The sequence below is a fragment of the Delphinus delphis genome, chromosome 3 (assembly GCF_949987515.2).
Source record: "Delphinus delphis chromosome 3, mDelDel1.2, whole genome shotgun sequence".
Classification (NCBI taxonomy): Eukaryota; Metazoa; Chordata; class Mammalia; order Artiodactyla; family Delphinidae; genus Delphinus; species Delphinus delphis.
In genome coordinates this window covers 9,879,068-9,899,449 of record NC_082685.1, presented here as the reverse complement: position 1 = coordinate 9,899,449, position 20,382 = coordinate 9,879,068, and the positions used below count along the sequence as shown (strand labels likewise).

Sequence of the window (20,382 nt, the reverse complement as noted above, 5' to 3'; positions counted from 1 at the left end):
ATAAATTATATATACAATGTAACTCTATAAGCCATTGAAGACAGTAACATAGGTAATGATGATGTATATGACTTACATGGAAAGATGTTATTAATGTAGTGAGTGAGAAAGCAGGTTGTGCAACCGTATGTAAATTGTAACATACACAACAAACATGTGTCTCTTCATCAGACATGTAACTACATGGGTATCAGATTGGAGGATTGGGTTGTGGGCAGATTTGGCTGGTCTCAATTTAGTTTTGTGTACATGTTTTTTCCTAATTTTTAAAAAATTTAATACTTGGCTTTGCTATGGTATTTTATTTATTTTTATTTTCAAAAACAAAAATTGTATATATTTATGGTGTACAGTATGAAGACTTGACACACACATATACATAGCGAAACGATTACCAAGGTCAAGCTAATTGACATATCATCTCATCACATAGATATATAATGAATATGTATGACTAGTATAGTAAAAGTATTTCTTTTTTTGGCTGCGCTGCGTGGCTTGCGGGATCTTAGTTCCCCGAACTCAGGTCCCGGCAGTGAAAGTGCCAAGTCCTAACCACTGGACCACCAAGGAATTCCCTAATAAAAGTATTTTTATTTTAAAAATATGTAGTAAGATGTTCCTTCTGGGATGGTTTAAGTAGCATCCCTGTGACGTGTGCTGTTGAGTTATGTAAGCACTGGTTGAAAAAAAACCAAAAACCTAACTTCAAGCCAGAATCCCAGACTCAGGATTAGAAACCACTGACAATTTTTATCTATTTAAATTTTTTTTTTAATTTTTTAAAATTATTTTTATTAAAAAAAATTGTTGGCCATGTCAGGCGGCTTGTGGGATATTAGTTCCCAGATCCACCCGGGTCCTGGCAGTGGAAGCACTGAGTACTAACCACTGGACCACCAGGGAATTCCCCCACTGGCAATTTTTAAAAACAGCTCTATGGAGGTGTAATTGATGTACACAAAACTGCATGTATTAGAGTGTATAACTGGATGAGTTTCGTTGAGTGTATACATCTGTGAAACCACCACCACAATCAAGGTAGAGAGCATTTCTAACACCCCCAACAATTTCTCCAAATTTTTCTCATGCCCTTTTTTCATCCCTTCACCTTTCCTCTCCTCCCTGTTACTATAGATTAGTTTGCATTTTCTAGAATTTTATATTAATGGACTCAGGCAGTACTTATTTACTTTTCTAATTGCTCAATCCAGACCCCAGTTAGTAACCACACCCTGTGTGTATCATGCCTTATTGTCTTCTTACCCACAGTACGGTTTTGGACTTTCTGGGGTTTTTGGTCTGGGGCTTTCAAGGCAGCTTCTAGAACAACTGATTCAATTTTCTGGAGAATAGATGTGAACGTGGTTGTGTTTTTCGTCTTTTCCGTTCCCCATACAGTCTCATTGGTGAGAAGTGACTCGATATTCTCAACAACCTGTTGCAACTTTGAAGAGAGAAAGAATTTAAAAAAATCCAATCTGACAGAGGGTCAGAAGAAAACACAAGAAAGCAGGTGCTGGAGCCAGACAACTAGTTTAACTCCTGACCCCACCATTCACCTGCTGAGCAACCTTGGGAAAGTCACTCAATCGCTCTGTGCCTCAGATACCCTGTTTAGAATGAGGACAGAACTAAGACCCCATAGAGTTTTGGGGAAGAGTAAATAAGTGAAGAGATGCTACGTTTTTAGAACAGTGTCTGTGCCTGGTAAACACCATATAAGTGTTAGTTATTATGAACATCTTTTACCAACAAGGAAGTGGTAAGGTTTCTAGAAATAGACCAGTGGTTCTTAACTGGGGGTGATTTTGATCCCCAGGGGATCAAGTTAGTGACAATTTAGGACATTCATGATGTGGAATCATCACCTCTATGTAGTTCTAAAACATTTCCATCATCCCCAGATAAAACCCATTAAAGAGTTACTCCCCATTCTCCCTTCCCCAAGCCTCTGGAAAGCACGAATCTGCTTTCTGTTTCCATGGACTTGCCTATTCTGGACATTTCATATAAATGGAATCATACACGATGTGATCTTTTGTGTCTGACTTCTTTCACTAAACATAATGTTTTTAAGGTCATCCATGTCGTAGTGGGAATCAGAATTTCAATTTTTTATGGCTGAATAATATTCCACTGTATGGATATACCACATTTTATTCATCCATTCATCTGTTGATGGTCATTGGGGCCATTTCTGCCTTTTGGCTATTGTGAATAGTGCTGCTAAGAACATAGGTGTGCAAGTATCTATTTGGGTCCCTGCTTTCTTCTTTCTTCTTTTTTTCTTCTTTTTCTTTATTTTATTGAAGTATTGTTGATTTACAATGTGTTAATTTCTCCTGTACAGCGAAGTGATTTAGTTTTATATACATTCTTTTTCATATTCTTTTCCATTATGGTTTATCACAGGATACTGAATATAGTTCTGTGTGCTATAAAGTAGGACCTTGTTGTTTATCCATTCTACAATATATATAATAGTTTGCATCTGCTAATCCCAAACTCACTTTCCGTACCTCCCTTACTGCCCTCCCCCCTCCTTGGCAATCAAAAGTCTGTTCTCTATGTCTATGAGTCTGTTTCTGTTTTGTAAATAAGTTCATTTGTGTCATACTTCAGATTCTACATGCAAGTGATATCATATGGTATTTGTCTTTCTCTGTCTGACTGACTTCACTTAGTATGATCATCTCTAGGTCCATGCATGTTGCTGCAAATGGCATTATTTCATTCTTTTTATGACTGAGTAGTATTCCATTGTATATATATACCACATCTTCTTCATTCATCTGTCAATGGACATTTAGGTTGTTTCCATGTCTTGGCTATTGTGAATAGTGCTGCTATGAAATAAGGATGTATGCATCTTTTGGAAATATACTTTTGTCCGGGTATAGGTTTGGGTCCCTGCTTTCAGTTCTCTTGGGTATATTCCTAGGAGTGGAATTGCCGTGTCACCTGGTAATTCTATGTTTAATTTTTTGAGGAACGTGGCAATGACATTTTATAAAGAAATGCTCCTGTTGATAACATGATTATTTGTTCATTACTTCAATGAACAGTTGCTGAACTCCCAATGTGGGCTTGGTCTGATTCCTGCCCTCAAGAAGCTCACTGTCTAGAGGGTGACAGCACACCATGTAAATATTATCAGTCTGATGGAGATAATGATGGATAACATAGATGGAACATGTATTCTGGGTCAGGCACTGTGCTAAATACTACACATATATTATCTCATCTAAACTGCTCATCTATCCAAGGGTGCCATTACCACCCCTGTCTTACAGATGAGTAAATTGATCTTGAAGAGCGTGATGGTTAATTTTATGTTTCAGCTTAACTGGGTAATGGGTTGCACAGATATTGGTCAAGCATCATTCTGGGTGTGTCTGTGAGGGTGTTTCTGGATGAACTTAACATCTGAATGGATAGATGAAGTAAAGCAGATTGTCCTTCCTGTTGTGGCTGGGGATCATCCAGTCAGTTGGAGGCCTGACTAGAATAAGAACTCTGAGGAAGGGATTTTCCTCCTGCCTGCCTGACAGTTCCAGCCTTGAGCTGGGACATTGTTTTCTTCCTTCAAACTCGAACTGAAACATCGGCTCTTCCTGGGTCTCAGACCTCTGGATTCAAACTGGAACTACACAATCAACTCTTCTGGGTCTTCAGCTTGTCGACTGCAGATTTCGGGGCCTGTCAGCCAATTCCTTATAACAAATCTCTTTATATCTTTTCCCCTATTGGTTCTGTTTCTCTGGATCACTTGCCATTGTGGTGCTGGGATTCAAACCTCTTTCTACACTTCTAAACCCCACATCCCCTACTGTAAGAACATAGTGGGGGGATATTAACTAAGATGGAGGAGTTTAGGGAGGCCATCCAGGAGGACACGACACCTGAATTGAGTCTTTTTTAAATTAATTAATTAATTATTTATTTATTGGCTGCGTTGGGTCTTCATTGCTGCACGTGGGCTTTCCCTAGTTGTGGCGAGCGGGGGCTACTCTTTGTTGCGGTGTGCGTGCTTCTCATTGTGGTGGCTCCTCTTGTTGCAGAGCATGGGCTCTAGGTGTGCGGGCTTCAGTAGTTGTGGCGTGCCGGCTCTAGAGCACAGGCTCAGTAGATGTGGTGCACGGACTTAGTTGCCTCGAGGCGTGTGGGATCTTAGTTCCCAGACCAGGGAACTAAGCTCATAGGCTCATAGGCTCTAGAGTGCAGGCTCAGTAGTTGTGGCGCACGGACTTAGTTGCTCTGCAGCATGTGGGATCTTCCCGGACCAGGGCTCGAACCTGTGTCCCCTGCATTGGCAGGTGGATTCTTAACCACTGCACCACCAGGGAAGTCCCCTGAATTGAGTCTTGAGTAAGGAAGAATGGGAGGAACCAGCCAGGTGAGGAACTGGGAAAAGGAGTTTCAGGTTGAGAGAACAGCATGTACTTGGAGGCCTGGAGCTTGAGAGGGCAAGGCATGAACAGTTTCTCTGGAGTAGAGCAGGGTGAGGGTGGGGAGTAGGGCAAATAAGGGACAAGTCCATTCTGCTAGACTATAGATTCTCAGAGACATGGATCGTTCTTTTTGTTAAAATTCAGAGTCAGTTTACAGACACTAAATGATTACTACCTATCAGGCATCTTTTTGGTTTCTCTCTCTTAATTGTCCTACAATATCCATTTCCCCCTCTTACTTTTAATAATTGAATGAATTCCTCAAATTTTATCTGGGCCATGCTACCCAACCACAGACCATATTGTCCCAGCCTCCCTTGCAGCTAGGTTTGGCTATGATATATGCGACTTCTGGGTTGTCACCTTAAGACATGTCTCTAGGGACTTCCCTTGTGGTGCAGTGGTTAAGACTCTGCCTGCCAATGCAGAGGACATGGGTGCGAGCCCTTGTCCGGGAAGATCCCACATGCTGCAGAGCCACTAAGCCCATGCACCACAACTACTGAGTCTGCGCTCTAGAGCCCGTGAGCCACAACTACTGAGCCTGCACTCTAGAGCCTATGAGCCACAACTACTGAGCCCGTGTGCCTAGAGTCCATGCTCTGCAACAAAAGAAGCCACTGCAATAAGAAGGCTGCGCACCACAACCAAGAGCAGCCACTGCTCTCCACAACTAGAGAAAGCCTGTGCACAGCAATGAAGACCCAATGCATCCAAAAAAAAAAGAAAGAAAAAAGACATGTCTCCAAGGAAGTTATCCTGACATTATTAGCATATCACGTAGTGAGTAGATGAGGAGACAGGCCCTCTCTCTATTCTCCCCTCTTCACCTTGTACTCCCGAGAACTTGCCCTGAGCACCCTCTTCCCTCTGTCCACCAGTACGAATGCAGCATTGCAGCAACCCAGCTTTGGCTATGCAGTTGAGGACAAGATGCCAGGGGATGATGGAGTAACAGTATGGAAAGACCATGGGCACACTTAATGGACTCGTGGAGCAGAATCCCTTCACCAGCCTGGATTCCTTGCCTCTGGACTGATAAGTCAGAAAATAATAAAAATCTATCTTTTTAAAGCCATTGGATATTTGGGCCTCTTTGTTACAACAGCTCAGCATATCCTAATACAGTCTTGCTTAGTCTGTCTTTCTTGGTTTGGGATAGATCTTCTCTTTAGGGGGCAGACACACACATACCTATATATACATACACATACACCCTTATTTACATACATGCTGTATCTATCTATCTCTATAGTGAGATATGTAGCAATAAACATAGTGATGTACATGTATATATCATAGTTATACATAATACATATTAGATAACATTATAATAATATAATTAACACATATTATAATTAACATATATCAAAATATGTTGTCATAATATATATCATATATTTTATATTATCATATATATGGTATATGACATATAGCACACATATAATATATAGTATTCACCTCCATTTGCTAGCTTTGAGATTTGTAAATATTTGTTACCTGACTAGGTTCCAGGATTCAGCTTCCACTCACCTCTTTCGTGCCATTGGTTGTGTCTGGGGGGGTGGTTTCTGAAAGAGACAACAAAGGATGTTACTGTCGGAATTGAAAGTTAAAGGGTGGAGAGGTTGGCAGGTAAGGTGGGTAACTTTGCATCTAGAAGGTCTGAACTCATACACTTTATGTTTCCTGACAAGGTCATTTGCTCTTTTGGGGGATCAGAGTCCAAATTCCCTGTTGTGGCATAGAGCAGTGTTTTTCAACTTATTTTGCCTCCAAGGGACCCTGGCAATGGCTGGAGATATTTTTGGTGGTCACTCATGACTTGGGGTGGGGGATGCTACAGGCATCTAGTGGGTGGAGGCCTGGGATGCTGCTCAACACCCTACAGTGCACAGAATGGCTTCTGACCACAAAGAATTATGGGGCCCAAATGTCAATACTGCTGTGGTAGAGATACCTTAGCATAGAGGAAGTGGAAAATTGCAAGCTCCAAATTCTTTCATTCAGACCTGGCTGAACATTATAACTGAAATGGCTGAGGAAACAGAAAATTAGGTGCTTCAGGTTTTAAAATTCAGCCTGGCTGGGAATTATAACTGAGACTAGAATGTCAGTTTATGATCTTCAGCTGTTAATGGGACCTTGGTATATTGCTTCTTGTATCGTACGTTGTGAGGATAATCATCTCTATTTTAGAAAGACGAGAAAAGTCTAGCAAATGTTTACATACCTGTTACCATCATACTGAGGTTAAATCTATACTTATTCTGTGTCTTGGTTTTCAGCTGAGTCTATTTGCTAAAAAGAGCAAAGAGTTTTCCTGTACATTGAAGGTTTTGTCTTAAGAGTTCAAGAACTTTTACTTACAGCCTGAGTCTGAAAATGTTTGTTATTGGAAACCACGTTCATTGTAGAAAAACACGCTTTTGGCTGAAAGCTGTACACATTTTTTGTGAGGGCTTTCTTGGACCTACCAACCTTGGTGATAACTAACCCTGGATGGACTCAATCCATATAAAAGAGCTCTTAAAATTAGAAAATGTCTTAAAATTAGGAAAATAACTAAGGCATTTCTCTTTCTTGTTAGATAAGGTGAGTTTAACAGATTAACATCATAACCCAGGCAAAATCTCAGCCTGTTTATACATTGTCAACAGAGGGGCCTGCTGCCTAGTAAAACGCTAATTCACTTTGGCTTCAGTCATATTCTTTCACTCATTTACTCATTAATTCATGTAACAACTATTTATTGATTGTCTGAATTAGTGGTGGACTTACGGCACAGCAACCCCTTCCTACGCACCCCATGCTCATTTCTGTCACCTTCCCCACCTGGACCTCAGTCTCACACTTGGAGCGCGTGCAGCTCCAAGACCCTGGTGTGGGCTCCAGCTTGAGACTTGGGGAAATAGCGTAACCTGGGCCTGAATCTTGCAGGAGCACCTCCCATTGGTGGACAACATACTTTTGATATTAAAGAGAAACCTGAACTTTCCCAGACCTTTCTAACAGGAGCAGGGGTGTTAACGTAGTTTGGTTTTCCTGAGAATCAGATGAAAAGCTAGCAATATTAGCAAATACTTATAGGTACTGCACTAAATGCTTTAAATGGTACTATCTCATTTAATCCCTGCAATAGCCCTCTGAGGGCTGTATATCTTCCAAATTGCCAGCTCTCATCAGATGGACCCAGCTTTTGGATCCTGCTAATACCACTTCCTCTTCTGTCCCCCTAGGTACAGGATGGCTACAGATTTCTGCTCTTGCTAATCCCTGGGTTGCTTCACTGTCCTTTTGACTTCTCAGCTCTTCCTTCACCAGCACCAATTCTCTATATGAAATTACTTATGTTTAAAAGACCTAGTGTGTTTCTGTTTTCCAGGCTTGATCTTGACTGATAAAGAGGAATAACTGATTATTACTATTATTATTATTATTGCACCAAAAAAACATGTGTTGTCCCTTTTATGGCTTCCCTGAGACCCATGCTGCAGTGTAGCAAGTGGCTGAGTGTGGACTCTCAATATAGGCTGACCTAAGCCTATCATCTTAAAAATCATCTTATTAGTTGGCAGACCTTGAACAAGTTACTTAACTTTTGGGTGCTTCAGTTTCTTTCTTTCTTTCTTTTTTTTTTGCGGTACGTGGGCCTCTCACTGTTGTGGCCTCTCCCGTTGCAGAGCACAGGCTCCGGACGCGCAGGCTCAGCGGTCATGGCTCACGGGCCCAGCCGCTCCGCGGCATATGGGATCTTCCCAGACTGGGGCACGAACCTGTGTCCCCTGCATCGGCAGGCGGACTCTCAACCACTGTGCCACCAGGGAAGCCCGCTTCAGTTTCTTTATCTGTAATAACAGTGCTTACCTCATGTAATAAATGAAATAATGAATGTAAAGCACTTGGTGTTGTACCTGGCACATAGTACAAATGAAATAAATATTATCTATCAGTATTATTGTTTCTCCACAAATCAGTTTCCTAGAATTTAGCTTTAAAGACCCTCTCTCTTATGATTTCAACTGTAGTCAATACCTCATGGATAGTCTGCCAAGTCCCATGTTTCTTATGTATAGATCTTCTCCATCTATATGATTTCTATGACAGTGATCATGCTTATCCAAGGTCACAGATCTGAGGGTAGGCATATGACTCAAATTGGGCCAATTTGTACATTTCCAAGTAATATGCAATTATGTCCAAGAGAGAATCAATTGACCCTTCTTTGGGTGGTTGGATCAATAAAAATGGTAAGATTTGGAGCTGTTGGTGGCCAGATTTCCTGTCTTGTGGACAAGGAGTCAGAAAAGGCAGTTTGCAATGAAAGAGAGGAAAGGAGCAGACCCAGAGTATGAGAGACTGGGGTGCCCTGACAGTGTTTGGTCCCCAGCTTCAGTTCATTCCATAATCCCAGCTGTATTATTGCCGTTGAGTTCCAAGACGTTTCCACGCATCTTTATCATAAACCCATCTTTTCTGCTTAAGTTAGCCTGAGTGGGTTTCTTTACTTTGCAATTCAAAGAATCTTCTCTCAGCCACAACCCTGTCACCTCCATCTCCAACTTGCCTTCTTCTTTTTTTGTTTTTGCCGCACTGCACTGCTTGTGGGATTTAGTTCCCCGACCAGGGATTGAACCCAGGGACATGGTAGTGAAAGGGCCCAGTCCTAACCAGTGGACCACCAGGGAACTCCCTCACTTGGCTTCTTAACCCCATTATTTCTCTAAACTTCCTTCTTTCCTTTTCCCCTCCTCCTTCCATCACCCATTTCCCTCCAGAAAATAGACATGTCCTGGCCCCACCACAAGTATATATTTTCTGGTGTTAGACTCAATTAAAAATTAGAAAGGAGACAAGAAGACAAGAATTTTCTTACTCTGACAAGTGTTCTCATTGGAATTATTGAATTGTGCTTTCCCAGGGAGGGCTTTATATCCAGCCTTACAGTGACAGTAGAAACTTCCTTTGGTATTCTGACATTCAGCATTCACACCACAATATATACTAAAGGGTGGTGTACATTCATCAGTATCTGGAACACAAAGGAGAAATTTGGTTATTCATTTGACAAAGATTTATTGAACATCTAAATATGTGCCAGAAGCTATATCCTTTCCATCAGGGTCTATCCTGGCTTTCCAAAACAACTCAGTTAAGGTAATGGTTGTCTTTGTTCTGTCCTTTCTTCATTGATTTTGGTTGGGTTCTCCAAGAAGCAGACATTGAGACAAGGATTCAAGTTCAAGTACTTTATTTGGGAGATGGTCCCAGAAAACACTGGAATGGAAATGGTGAAATGAAACAGGGAAGGGAAGGCAGAAAATAAAGGGGGTATTATCCAGGAAATTTCTACTGTGGGCGACTGAGGCTCAATTCCTCTGGGAACCTCTGAGAGGCAGTGTAGAGCATGCACTTCAGGTAAGCCTACCTGAGGGGTGAGGGAGCTGGGGTATTTATCCACAAAATCTTATTTATTGGTGGAGGAATGTTCCCAGGGAATGTAAACCCTCCAGTACTTCCATTTGTCCTGAGTGTGGACTGAGTGGTCTTCAGTAGCCAGAGAAAGCCTCAGACTTGGTGTACAAAGGAATGAAAAATGCCAAGGGCATATAGATGGGATACTGACCATGTTTGTATCTCCCCCCTACCCCCAGTTCATATGTTGAAGCCCTAACTCCTAGCGTGGCTGTTTTTGGCGATGGGGCCTCCTAGGAGGTAATTGATGTTAAATGAGATCATAAGAAAGGGGCCCTGATCTGATAGGAGTAGCATCCTCATAAGAAGAGACACAGGAGTGCTACTCCAAACCATTGTTTCTGCCCTTATGCCCAGTGAGGAAAGACCATGTGAAGATACAGCAAGAAGGCAGGTCTCACTAGAAACAGAATCTGCCAGAACTTTGATAATGGACTTCTTCCAGCCTCCAAAACTGTTATAAAGTAAATTTCTGTGGTTTAAGCCACCAGCCTGTGGTATTTTGTTATAGGAACCTGAGCAGATTAATACATCTGCTAAACTAACTAATTGAGTTAGAATATTTTTGTTAAATCAATATGTCTCCAGTCCTCAGGGTCACTGTAGCCCCTTTACAATGATGTCAAGTGGGAAGTAAAAATGTGGGATTTCCCTGTCTGTTACAGGAAACAGGGAATTTAGGATTTTCAGAGTGTGACATAGTGTGGCTGATGCTGTTGCTTACTCAATAGCTATTCCTTGTTTGGGAGGCCAAGCATGGCAATCTTGTTCCAGTTTCTCAGGTGCTCTCTTTCTCAGCCTCCCTTTCAGATAGGGTTGTCCTGTGACATACACTTAACCAATGAAAAGTAAGGATGGTCTCCTGAGAAAAACTTTACAAAATGTGAGATAGAAAGTAGTTACAATTCACTACAAAGGAATGAGACTCAATCTGGTACTGGAATTCCCAACTGCAAACCTGTAAACTTGAAGACGGTTTCTGTGATTACTGGGATATGTATCAATGGATTACTGGGGTAAGAGGATGGAGTTAAAAAATTCTCTACACAGCCAAGATAGAATCTACTGGTTAGAGTAAAAGAAAGGTGAGGTTATACAATAATTGAGAGGGATATTACCCATGTACCCAATGTGAAGAAAACATGCAAAGAAATGCTCCAAGCAAACAACAAGTTAACAAGTATTAAATTAGCAAGTACAGAAACCTCAACTTGGAGGAAGATGAAGGGAAGAGGAAGCAGGGTTTCACAATGAACATTGAAATAAAATTAACATTCATGGGGGGGGATTGGAGGGAAGAGGAGGAAAGGAGAGGAGTAAAATGAGAGTATTTTAAGGATGTCATCTCTTTACTGGGGGAGGGGAAGTAAGGGTAAAATTAAGCATCTTGGTAGGGAAAACAATGCAACCTGGTGGGAAAAATAATTGATGAGTGTTTCAAATATTAGGAGAGAAATATGTGTTTGATTATGAAATTAAGAAAAGAGAAAGTAACCATTAATAGGATGAAAAGTATAGTAGAAATTCTAAATAAATAAAGGGAAAAATGGAACTAATAGCAACTTGATAAAACAAACACAAATAAGAAAAAGACTAGTGGGAAGCAGCTGCACAGGGAGATCAACTCGGTGCTTTGTGACCACCTAGAGGGGTGGGATAGGGAGGGTGGGAGGGAGGGAGATGCAAGAGGGAAGAGATATGGGAATGTATGTATATGTGTAGCTGATTCACTTTGTTATAAAGCAGAAACTAACACATAGTTGTAAAGCAATTATACTCCAATAAAGACGTTAAAAAAATCCTATGCAAAAAAAAGAAAAAGGCAAATGAGGAAATCATAATAATATAAAATTAATAATAAATGTAAAGTAAGACCGTGGGAGTAACTGTGTCAGTCATTACACTAAATATAAATGGACTAATATACATTAAATATAAATGGAAATCTTCTATTAAAATAGAGACTAGGAAAAAAGAGAAAAAAATAGAGACTAGAATATTGAGTGTGACAGTTTCAAAACTGTCAAATTATTTGACACTCTTTCCATTGAGATGTGGGCACATTGTCTTATCTCTTTGTGTCCAAGTGTGCTCAGGACTGCTTTAGTCAAAAGACTATTGCAGGGTTTCCCTGGTGGTGCAGTGGTTGGGAGTCCGCCTGCTGATGCAGGGGACACGGGTTCGTGCCCCGGTCTGGGAGGATCCCACATGGCGCGGAGTGGCTAGGCCCGTGAGACATGGCCGCTGGGCCTGCGCGTCCTGAGCCTGTGCTCCACAACGGGAGAGGTCGCAACGGTGAGAGACCCGCATACCGCAAAAAAAAAAAAGAAGAAGACTATTGCAGAAGTGTTACAATGGGACTTTGAGACAAGGTCATAAAAAACGCGCAATTCTGCCTGAGTCTCTTGGAAGCCTCACTCTCTGGAAACTCCATGCTGAGACATTACCTCTCAGAATTCAACCATCAACTGTGAGAAGCCGAAGCTACATGGAGAGATCTAGCATAGGGGCTCCAGCTGACAATCCTAGATGATTCCAGTCTTTGCGTTATCCCATCCCAGGCACAGACATGTGAGGAGAGGTGCTTTCAGATAATTCTAACCCTCAACTGTTTGAGTCACCACCAGCCATTTGAGCCTTTTATCTGAGGCCTAAGATATCAAGGGGCAGAGAAGAGCCATCACTGTTTTGCTTGTCTGAATTCCTGACCCATATGAGCATAATAAAATGGTTGTTTTATGCCAATAAGTTTGGGTTTTATTATGCAGCAGTAGGTAAGTGGAACAATGGGCTAAAAAATGACACCCAACTATATACTGTTTTCAAGAGATTGATAATATTGGAAATAAAGAGGTGCACAAAGAGATACTAGGAGAATTCAAACAGAAATAAAACAATGTATAATATTAATATCAGACTCAGTGGAATTTAAGGTAAAGAGGGAAACTATGTAAAGGTAAAGAGGGAAACTATGTATTGATACTTGACACATTTTATGAAGAAAATTATATTCCATTCACAAATATGTAAAACAAGGTAAAGAGGGAAACTATGTATTGATACTTAACACATTTTATGAAGAAAATTATATTCCATTCACAAATATGTATGCACCAAACAACACAGATAAATACAGAAAGCACAAACAAGTAGAAATGTAAGAAGCAATCAAAATACAATTATACTCGGATATTCAATTCACTTCTCTCGGAACTAGTAGATAAAAAAATAAATAAGAGTAGAGAAGAACTGGATATCACAATCAATAAGCACATACAAACAGAGGAAAGATCTAGTGGATACGAAGTAAAGATATGGGGAAATTAATGAGTAAATAAAATTAATAAATACACATATACAGAAAGTCAGAGAGACAGACAAAGGCACTCATGTGCGCACACACACACACACACACACACACACACAGAGAAATAGAGACTGAAATAGAAGATAGAAGCCTATGCAGAGAGAAAGAATTTTATATTCCTTGAAAATAAAATATATACTTTCTTTCATAAAATCAATCATATGCTTCCACAAAGATATCTCTAATAAAAACTTATAAAGTAGAGATTTTCAGCCATTAGTTTAAAAATTCTAATAAATTTTTTAAAAGTAGAAATGATTCTTTAATTACCTAATAAAATTAGGAATACATAATGCAAAAATGTACAAAAAATCTTAACTTTTGGAAATGAGGTAGCACCCTCCCACATAATTCTTGGAGTAGCAAAACATCAAAAGGAAATTACAAACCATCCACAGATCAATAAGAAGAATACTTCATCCTGTAGAATATATCTAAACCTATACTCAGAGGAAAATTTATAATCTTATATGTCTTTATTTTTAAGAAAGAAAGGTGAAAAAATAAAGCATCTAAGTATTCATTTTAAGAACCCAGAAAAAAGAAATTAAGAAGAGATTAAAGCTGAAGTCAATAAAATAGAAAACAAAAAACATAGTAGAAAGGATAAAAAATTCAAAAGACCAATAAGACAGATAAACCCACACAAGTTTGATGAAAAAAAACCTGACGGAAAATAGCAAGAAGGGGAACATACCACAGTTTCAAGGAGGTGATTAAAATAACCATAAGAGAATGCTGTATGCAACTTTATGGTCACAAATTTAAAAATTAGGGAAAATAAGTGATTTCTTATAAATAATAAATATTATTCCAAGAAGAAATAGAAAATTAGAATAAGCCCATTGAATCAGTAGGAACTGGAAAGATAATTCATGGTCTACCATTAGAAAAAGCACAAGGGGAGCATTTCAAGTGAGAAACAAGCCATGATGCTATATTTGCAAAGAAGGAGATGTCTGGGATCTGGTCGTGTGATTTTTATAGCCTTCATTCATGTGAGGTTTAAAAAGAGTTGGTAAGTAAGAGAGGAAGGATTTATTTGGAGAAAGCTGATGCTGTCCTGTGAGCCCCTCTACTTCCACCCAAGAGGAGAAGTGTGTGTGGGTGCTTTTCTCTTCAGCTTAATCCAAGAGAGGGATTTTAAGGAATTCATTCAGCTAATTACACTGTCTTTGCATTTTATGGGGACCCAGTTGATTGGTGCCTGTTTCCTCCTGAAAAATCTAAATAGTGAGCCACTTGGGCAGAAAAGAGATCTGCTGCACCTGCTCATCTCAAGTTTCTTGGGCAAAGGGTGAGTGAATATCTCCCAAGAGCTAGATGTGGGTCATGTGTGAGAAGTTTTGGGTGTGGGGTTGCTTAGTTTCTTTCAGAGAGGGCCACATGGAGTGGCAAATGGACTTTATCAGGGAGAAGCTAAAGAAGACACAGGATTCCTCCAGGATGAGTAAGGTGTAGGGATGAATTTGCTGTTATCAGGGGAATTTCAGGGGAGTGATTGGGGAATTGTCCTCAAATAACCCACAAAAGCTGTCACGACTGAAAGTGCTATATCTCAGGAACATAGAGACTAAATAGCAACCATAGTATTGTCAAGGAAAAACTTCCCTGCTCCCCTTTCCTCATCTCCCTGCCAGGTTACAACTCTTGCAAGATTGGGTGAAGGAAAGTAGAATGTTGGGTGGGGAAAGAGGAAAGAAACCAATTATACACCTTACTCCCAACTGTAGGCTTCCAACCAGGAGGGATGTTGAAAAGTAGGAAAGGGGAAAAACCTAATATTTACTCAACTCTAGAGTGTTCATTCTTCCATAGGATTGGACATTTAAATTATTGAGTTGAGGCAGCATCTTTCATCTTAGGTGACCACAGACTTTATATTAAAAAAAGTTTCTGCCCAAGCTTTTATTCTTTCTTTGCCATGACTTCAGTACATAATCTATCTCCTTAAAAAATTGTACAAAAAATTACACAATGCTTTATGATTCATGAAGTATAGTTACATTTATTATTACCTTATTCAAACCCCTTACTGCTATCATGAAGTCAGCATTATTATCCTTACATTATGGAGGAGAGAATTGAGACCTAACTAAGTTCTGGAAGAGCCCACTTTTCTGACTTCATGGAAGAATTTCTTTCTTGGTGAAGGTTGAGTTGGCAGAGGTTTCAGTATTGCATATTATTGTTACCCCCTCAAAGCCCTTATCCTGCCTTCTTTCCATATCTACCTCTAGGTGATTTGAAAATTATCCCTTTACCTTTACATGTCTCCAAGGGGAATGTGAAGTATCTCTGCCCGGATTCAGAAGTGTATCCATGGTTGCAGGTACAGTGAGTGGCATTGACACAGGAAGAAAGTGGGGGACACGAACGACAGGTCCCTGCAAGGAGAAGAGAGGCAGGTCAGATGTCACCAGAGTCAAAATCTCTCCTGTTATCATTTGGTTTTGCCTCTGAGCAAAGGCCTCTCAAGGCTGAGGAAGCTGCACCTTTTTCCTTTTGTGAGACGTCAGTACATTAAAAAGTTAAAAGATACCAAGCTACAGAAAAAAGTGTGATTCTTATGCATGATAAAGGACTGAGGTTGGCATTAAACAAGTTAATTTTAACACAAATATTTCAATGCAATATAACTGTGTTATTCTCAAGATCATTGCAGAATATATAAAAGGGGAATGACTTGGTTAAGACCTGGGACACTGCGTTTGATTCTGGCTCCACCACTTACTACCCGTGTGTCTTTGCACAAGTGTCCTACCCTCTCTGTGCCTCAACTTCCTCATCTGTAAAATGGGTTAATGTGAGGAGTAAGTGAATTAATACATATAAAGTTCTTCAGGCAGTGCCTGGAACATATTAAGTGTCAGCTATGATTACAAAAATTTGAATTCGTAGGGTACCACAGAAGGTATATGGTGATAAGGGTACATGTTATCTTTGTAACACTATGTGTAACTTCATTTAGATGGAGATCACTAAGGATCTTAATTTGAGGCCCCTTGAAAATGAATGGAAATAACAGGGGCTGAGGAAATATCTCAAGCTTAAGTCTAGTGGAGAATTCTGGGAGCTGTCCAGGGTTCACACAGAGTGGAGGCAGGGAACATGATGGGGGGAAAATGTGCAGAGCCTGGCAACTCAGAATGCATCCCTAGCTTTTAGCTAGAAATGTAGAATATCAGGCTCCACCCTAGGCTTGTTGATTCAGAATCTAGTGAGATCGCCAAGGGATTAAAGTTAACCTGGAATGAACTTGCTCATTTTTTGTTGACTTGCTTGTGATCGGAATGAAATGATTTTCATCATGCTCTGTCTCTCCCCACCAGAATGTTTACTTCGTGAGAATTGGTGTGTTTTATTCACTGTTCTACCTCTACCTTGGTCATGCTGTGGTTACTAAAAACAAATAAATAGACAAATAACAGTAAAATTAAAAAAAAAGATAACTTAAAATGTACCCAAATTTGATGAAATGATGACTTAAAAAGAATTACAGGAGGAAACCTGCCCCATTTCTGTTCCCAGAAGTAGCCCCCTTCCTCTGTCTTGTTGGAGGATGTGAGTAGGCCCAGGTGCCTTATTGGTCTACACCCTCCCTGATCTCTGGCTATGGAAAAGTCAGGCTTTAAGTACTCACCTTTGGTTTTCTGAGCCACGACTCCTGACAAGCTTAGCAGAAAGCAGAGTCCTGGAACAGGGAAGCAGAAGGGAGACATGAAACGATTGAGGAAAGATTCTAGGATATTCTCCAAGGGCTGGGTATCAGTTATCTATTGCTGAATAACAACTATCACAAAATGCAGACATTCATTTTATTATCTCTTGTGGTTTCTATGATTTGGGAATCTGGGAAAGGCTCAGCTGAATAGTTCTGGCTTGGAGCTTCCTATACAGTTGCTGTTAGACAGTGATGGGGCTGGAGCATCTGGGAACCGGCTGGACATGGCTTCATGTAGTCTCAGGGCCTAGGGTAGTTTGGGCTTCCTCCCATCATGTCAGCCTTGGTCAGGCATCTTCAGAGCTCTAAGCATGAGGGTTCTGGCCAACCAGTCTACATCTCCTCTCAAGATCCAGTCCAGGAAGTCATGCAGCTCCATTCCACCATATTCTCTTGGTTACAAGAAAGTCACATGTCCACCCAGATTCAAGTGGACCAGAACCAGAGTCTTTCTCTTGATGGAGGATAGGCAAAATTCCAGAAACACGTCTTGGAAGGGAAGTATTGTTTCTGCCTTTTTGAAAAATGAAGGCTGCCTCTATGTGAAGGCTACTTCTACTGTGGCTGCTAAAGTGCTATTTTCTTCTTCCCCAAACCTTCCCAACATCTGGTGGTATCATCAGCCATGTTCTTGCTTCTGCAAAGACCCGAAGGTGCTGGATAGATGGGTGGCTTTTCTCTTCCTTTCTTAATAAATCTTACACCACTCTGATTGTTAGTTCTCTCCTTACCTTCTTTTCATTCTCTTATAACATAGTAATGTCTAGAATAATTTGCCACTTGCAAGTACAATATACAAAATATTTAACAACTGGTATGTTTCAGGAACCAACCAATCAGAATGGACATTGGAGACCCTCTCTGAGGCAGCAGGTGTTAATCTTTCAGCTGCTGAATTGTGAGGCAGTCGATGGGGTCCCAGGAAAGGGTCTGGGCTGGCAGGAGTGTCCTGGGAGCTGATTCTGGGAAACAATTATTTACACATGGTGTGGAAACATTTCAATATGAACAACCAGTGTGGCTCTTCTAGTGTGCACAGGTCCAGTGACTAGTAACCTTATTTGCAACATTGGTTACCTCCTAAGAAAGTGGGTCCTGCAGATGAATGGATAAAAAATGTGGTATATATATATATATATATATATATATATATATATATATATATATATACACACACACACACAATGGAATGTTATTCAACCTTAAAAAATAAGGCAGTCTTGCCATTTACAGCAACATAGATGAATCTAGAGGACATTACTCTAAGTGAAATGAAACCAGACACAGAAGGACAAATACTGTATGATTTCTCTTATATGAAAAGGAGTCAAACTCACAGAAGAGAATAGAATGGCAGTTACCAGGGCATTCTTTTTCAATGGGTATACAGTTTTTGCTATATAAGATGAATACGTTCTAGAGGTCTGCTGTAAAACATAGCAAATACGTTTAACAACTTGGTGTTGTATACTTCAAAATATGCTAAAAGGATAGATCTCATGTTAGTCATTTTACAAAAAAAGAAAGAAGAAAAAGAAAAACATTTCCACAAATAATGAACATTTTGGAAGTGATAGATATACTTAATATCTTGATTGTGGGGATGATATCATGGGTGTATGGTGTATCCTTATGTCCAAACTCATCAAGATGTATGCATTAAATGTGTGCAATATTTTTGTATGTCAATTACACCTCAATAAAGCCAAAATAAAAAAAGAAAGTGGGTCCTGGTCATGGAAGGTGTCTGTTTACCAAGTTGGATGACAGGTTGGGTGAGGGTGGACTAGTTTGGTGGAGCTGGTAAACTTTGATTCCTGTTGGTAAAGGACTGGGATTGGAGGACTCGAGGCTGAGAGTCTGGTGAAATGGGTGGGGGGGATGTCTTGGCTACCTTGGGGAGGTTCAGAAGATGTGGTGGCTGGTGTCTGTGGAGCAAGACTTGGAGGAGATGGGAATTTTTGGGTTAAAATGCGGCATGCCCTGTGATGAAAACACCCCTCCATCCTGCCTATGAGCACATCAGTGAAATTTCTCTTGAAGAGAGAGACTCATGTCTTGGGGAGAGGATATCCTGGGTGGGGGAAATTGGGCAAAGTTCTAAGGGCAGCCTCCACAATATCCAAGAGGAATTGAGCTCTTACCACATGCCAGGCATTGTTCTAAACATTTTAGGTACATGAACATACTTCAGCTTTCTAACGACTTTAGAAGGTGAATACTAGAAAAATTAATTTTTAGCAAATATCTACTGGCAGATTTTGGTTTTTGGAAGTAGTTTTGAGAGCATCTAGTTGCTAAGGAGTTTGCAGATTTCGTTTGCATGCACCGTTTTAAACAATGCTTTGCAAAAGATTCTGAAATGAAAAATAGTATATTGAAAAATTATACTCATGATAGTAATTAAATTACTGTCCCCTGAAATAATGTTTAATAATAAACATATGAACATTCAAAATCCTTATGAAAGAATTATGAACTGGAGGGACAATTTGGGAAGAAAAACTCTAGGGAACAGCATTAAATATTTAATCTTTCCTGCTCTTCAGGTTATACTTCTGACTTTTCCTTTTAATTGCAATTTTTTAAAACAGAGAATTGCAAAATATAGAAATGACCCAGTTTGGAGACATATACAAATGTTTTCTTCTCTCAACCAGAAATTTAGACATAAGGAATAATAACTGGTTTATAAAGAATAAAAATACTTTCCAATATAACTAAAATTGCATCACTGAGACTCTTTTAAAAGCTTAAAAGTCATTCAGCCAACATCCTATAATATTCTTTGTACTGTCTCTAGTGTTATTTTTAGCAGGGAAAAGTTTATGCTTGGCATTTATTAACTTCAACTTCAAAATTATTTTTTTCTGAGCCACCAAATTATGGCTTCTGTTTGTTTTAATGATATTTTAGTTGAATTTATATTATAAACTAGGAGAGTTTGGGGGAGAATGGATACATGTTTATGAATGGCTGAGTCGCTTTGCTGTGCACCTGAAACTATCACAACATTGTTAATCGGCTATACTCCAATATAAGACAAAAAGTTTAAATGGTAAACAAAACAAAGAAAAACAAAACCAGAAAGCTGACTATGAGTGCTATTTCCATAGTAAATCTATAGTTGGAAATATTGAAATTACACAATGATTTACACATTCTAATCTAAATTATTTTATATTATAAACTAGAAAAACCTGATATATAGCTTTTTAAAAAAATGAGTGATCTTAGTGTGAAGGGGTTACTAAATCAGATCATTAAAATATTCATGAGAAAGAGAACACAAATGACATAAATTCTTAAGTTTTTAATTCCCATAAAATATCTCAAATATATAGAAAGAGTAACTGCTGTCA

General features: G+C 39.7%; 1 protein-coding gene across 1 annotated transcript in view; it reads right to left on the bottom strand.

Moving 5' to 3' along the window:
- The window catches only part of ADGRE3 (adhesion G protein-coupled receptor E3), a 41,543-nt gene that overhangs the window by 16,875 nt on the left and 4,286 nt on the right, over positions 1–20,382 (bottom strand). Inside the window, exons 2-6 of the mRNA XM_060006614.1 lie at positions 16,940–16,990; positions 15,561–15,683; positions 9,331–9,486; positions 5,988–6,025; positions 1,267–1,447 (exon numbers count right to left, since the gene is read on the bottom strand). Of these exons, the coding sequence (XP_059862597.1) occupies positions 1,267–1,447; positions 5,988–6,025; positions 9,331–9,486; positions 15,561–15,683; positions 16,940–16,990 (549 nt within the window). The remainder of the gene's footprint in view (positions 1–1,266; positions 1,448–5,987; positions 6,026–9,330; positions 9,487–15,560; positions 15,684–16,939; positions 16,991–20,382) is intronic.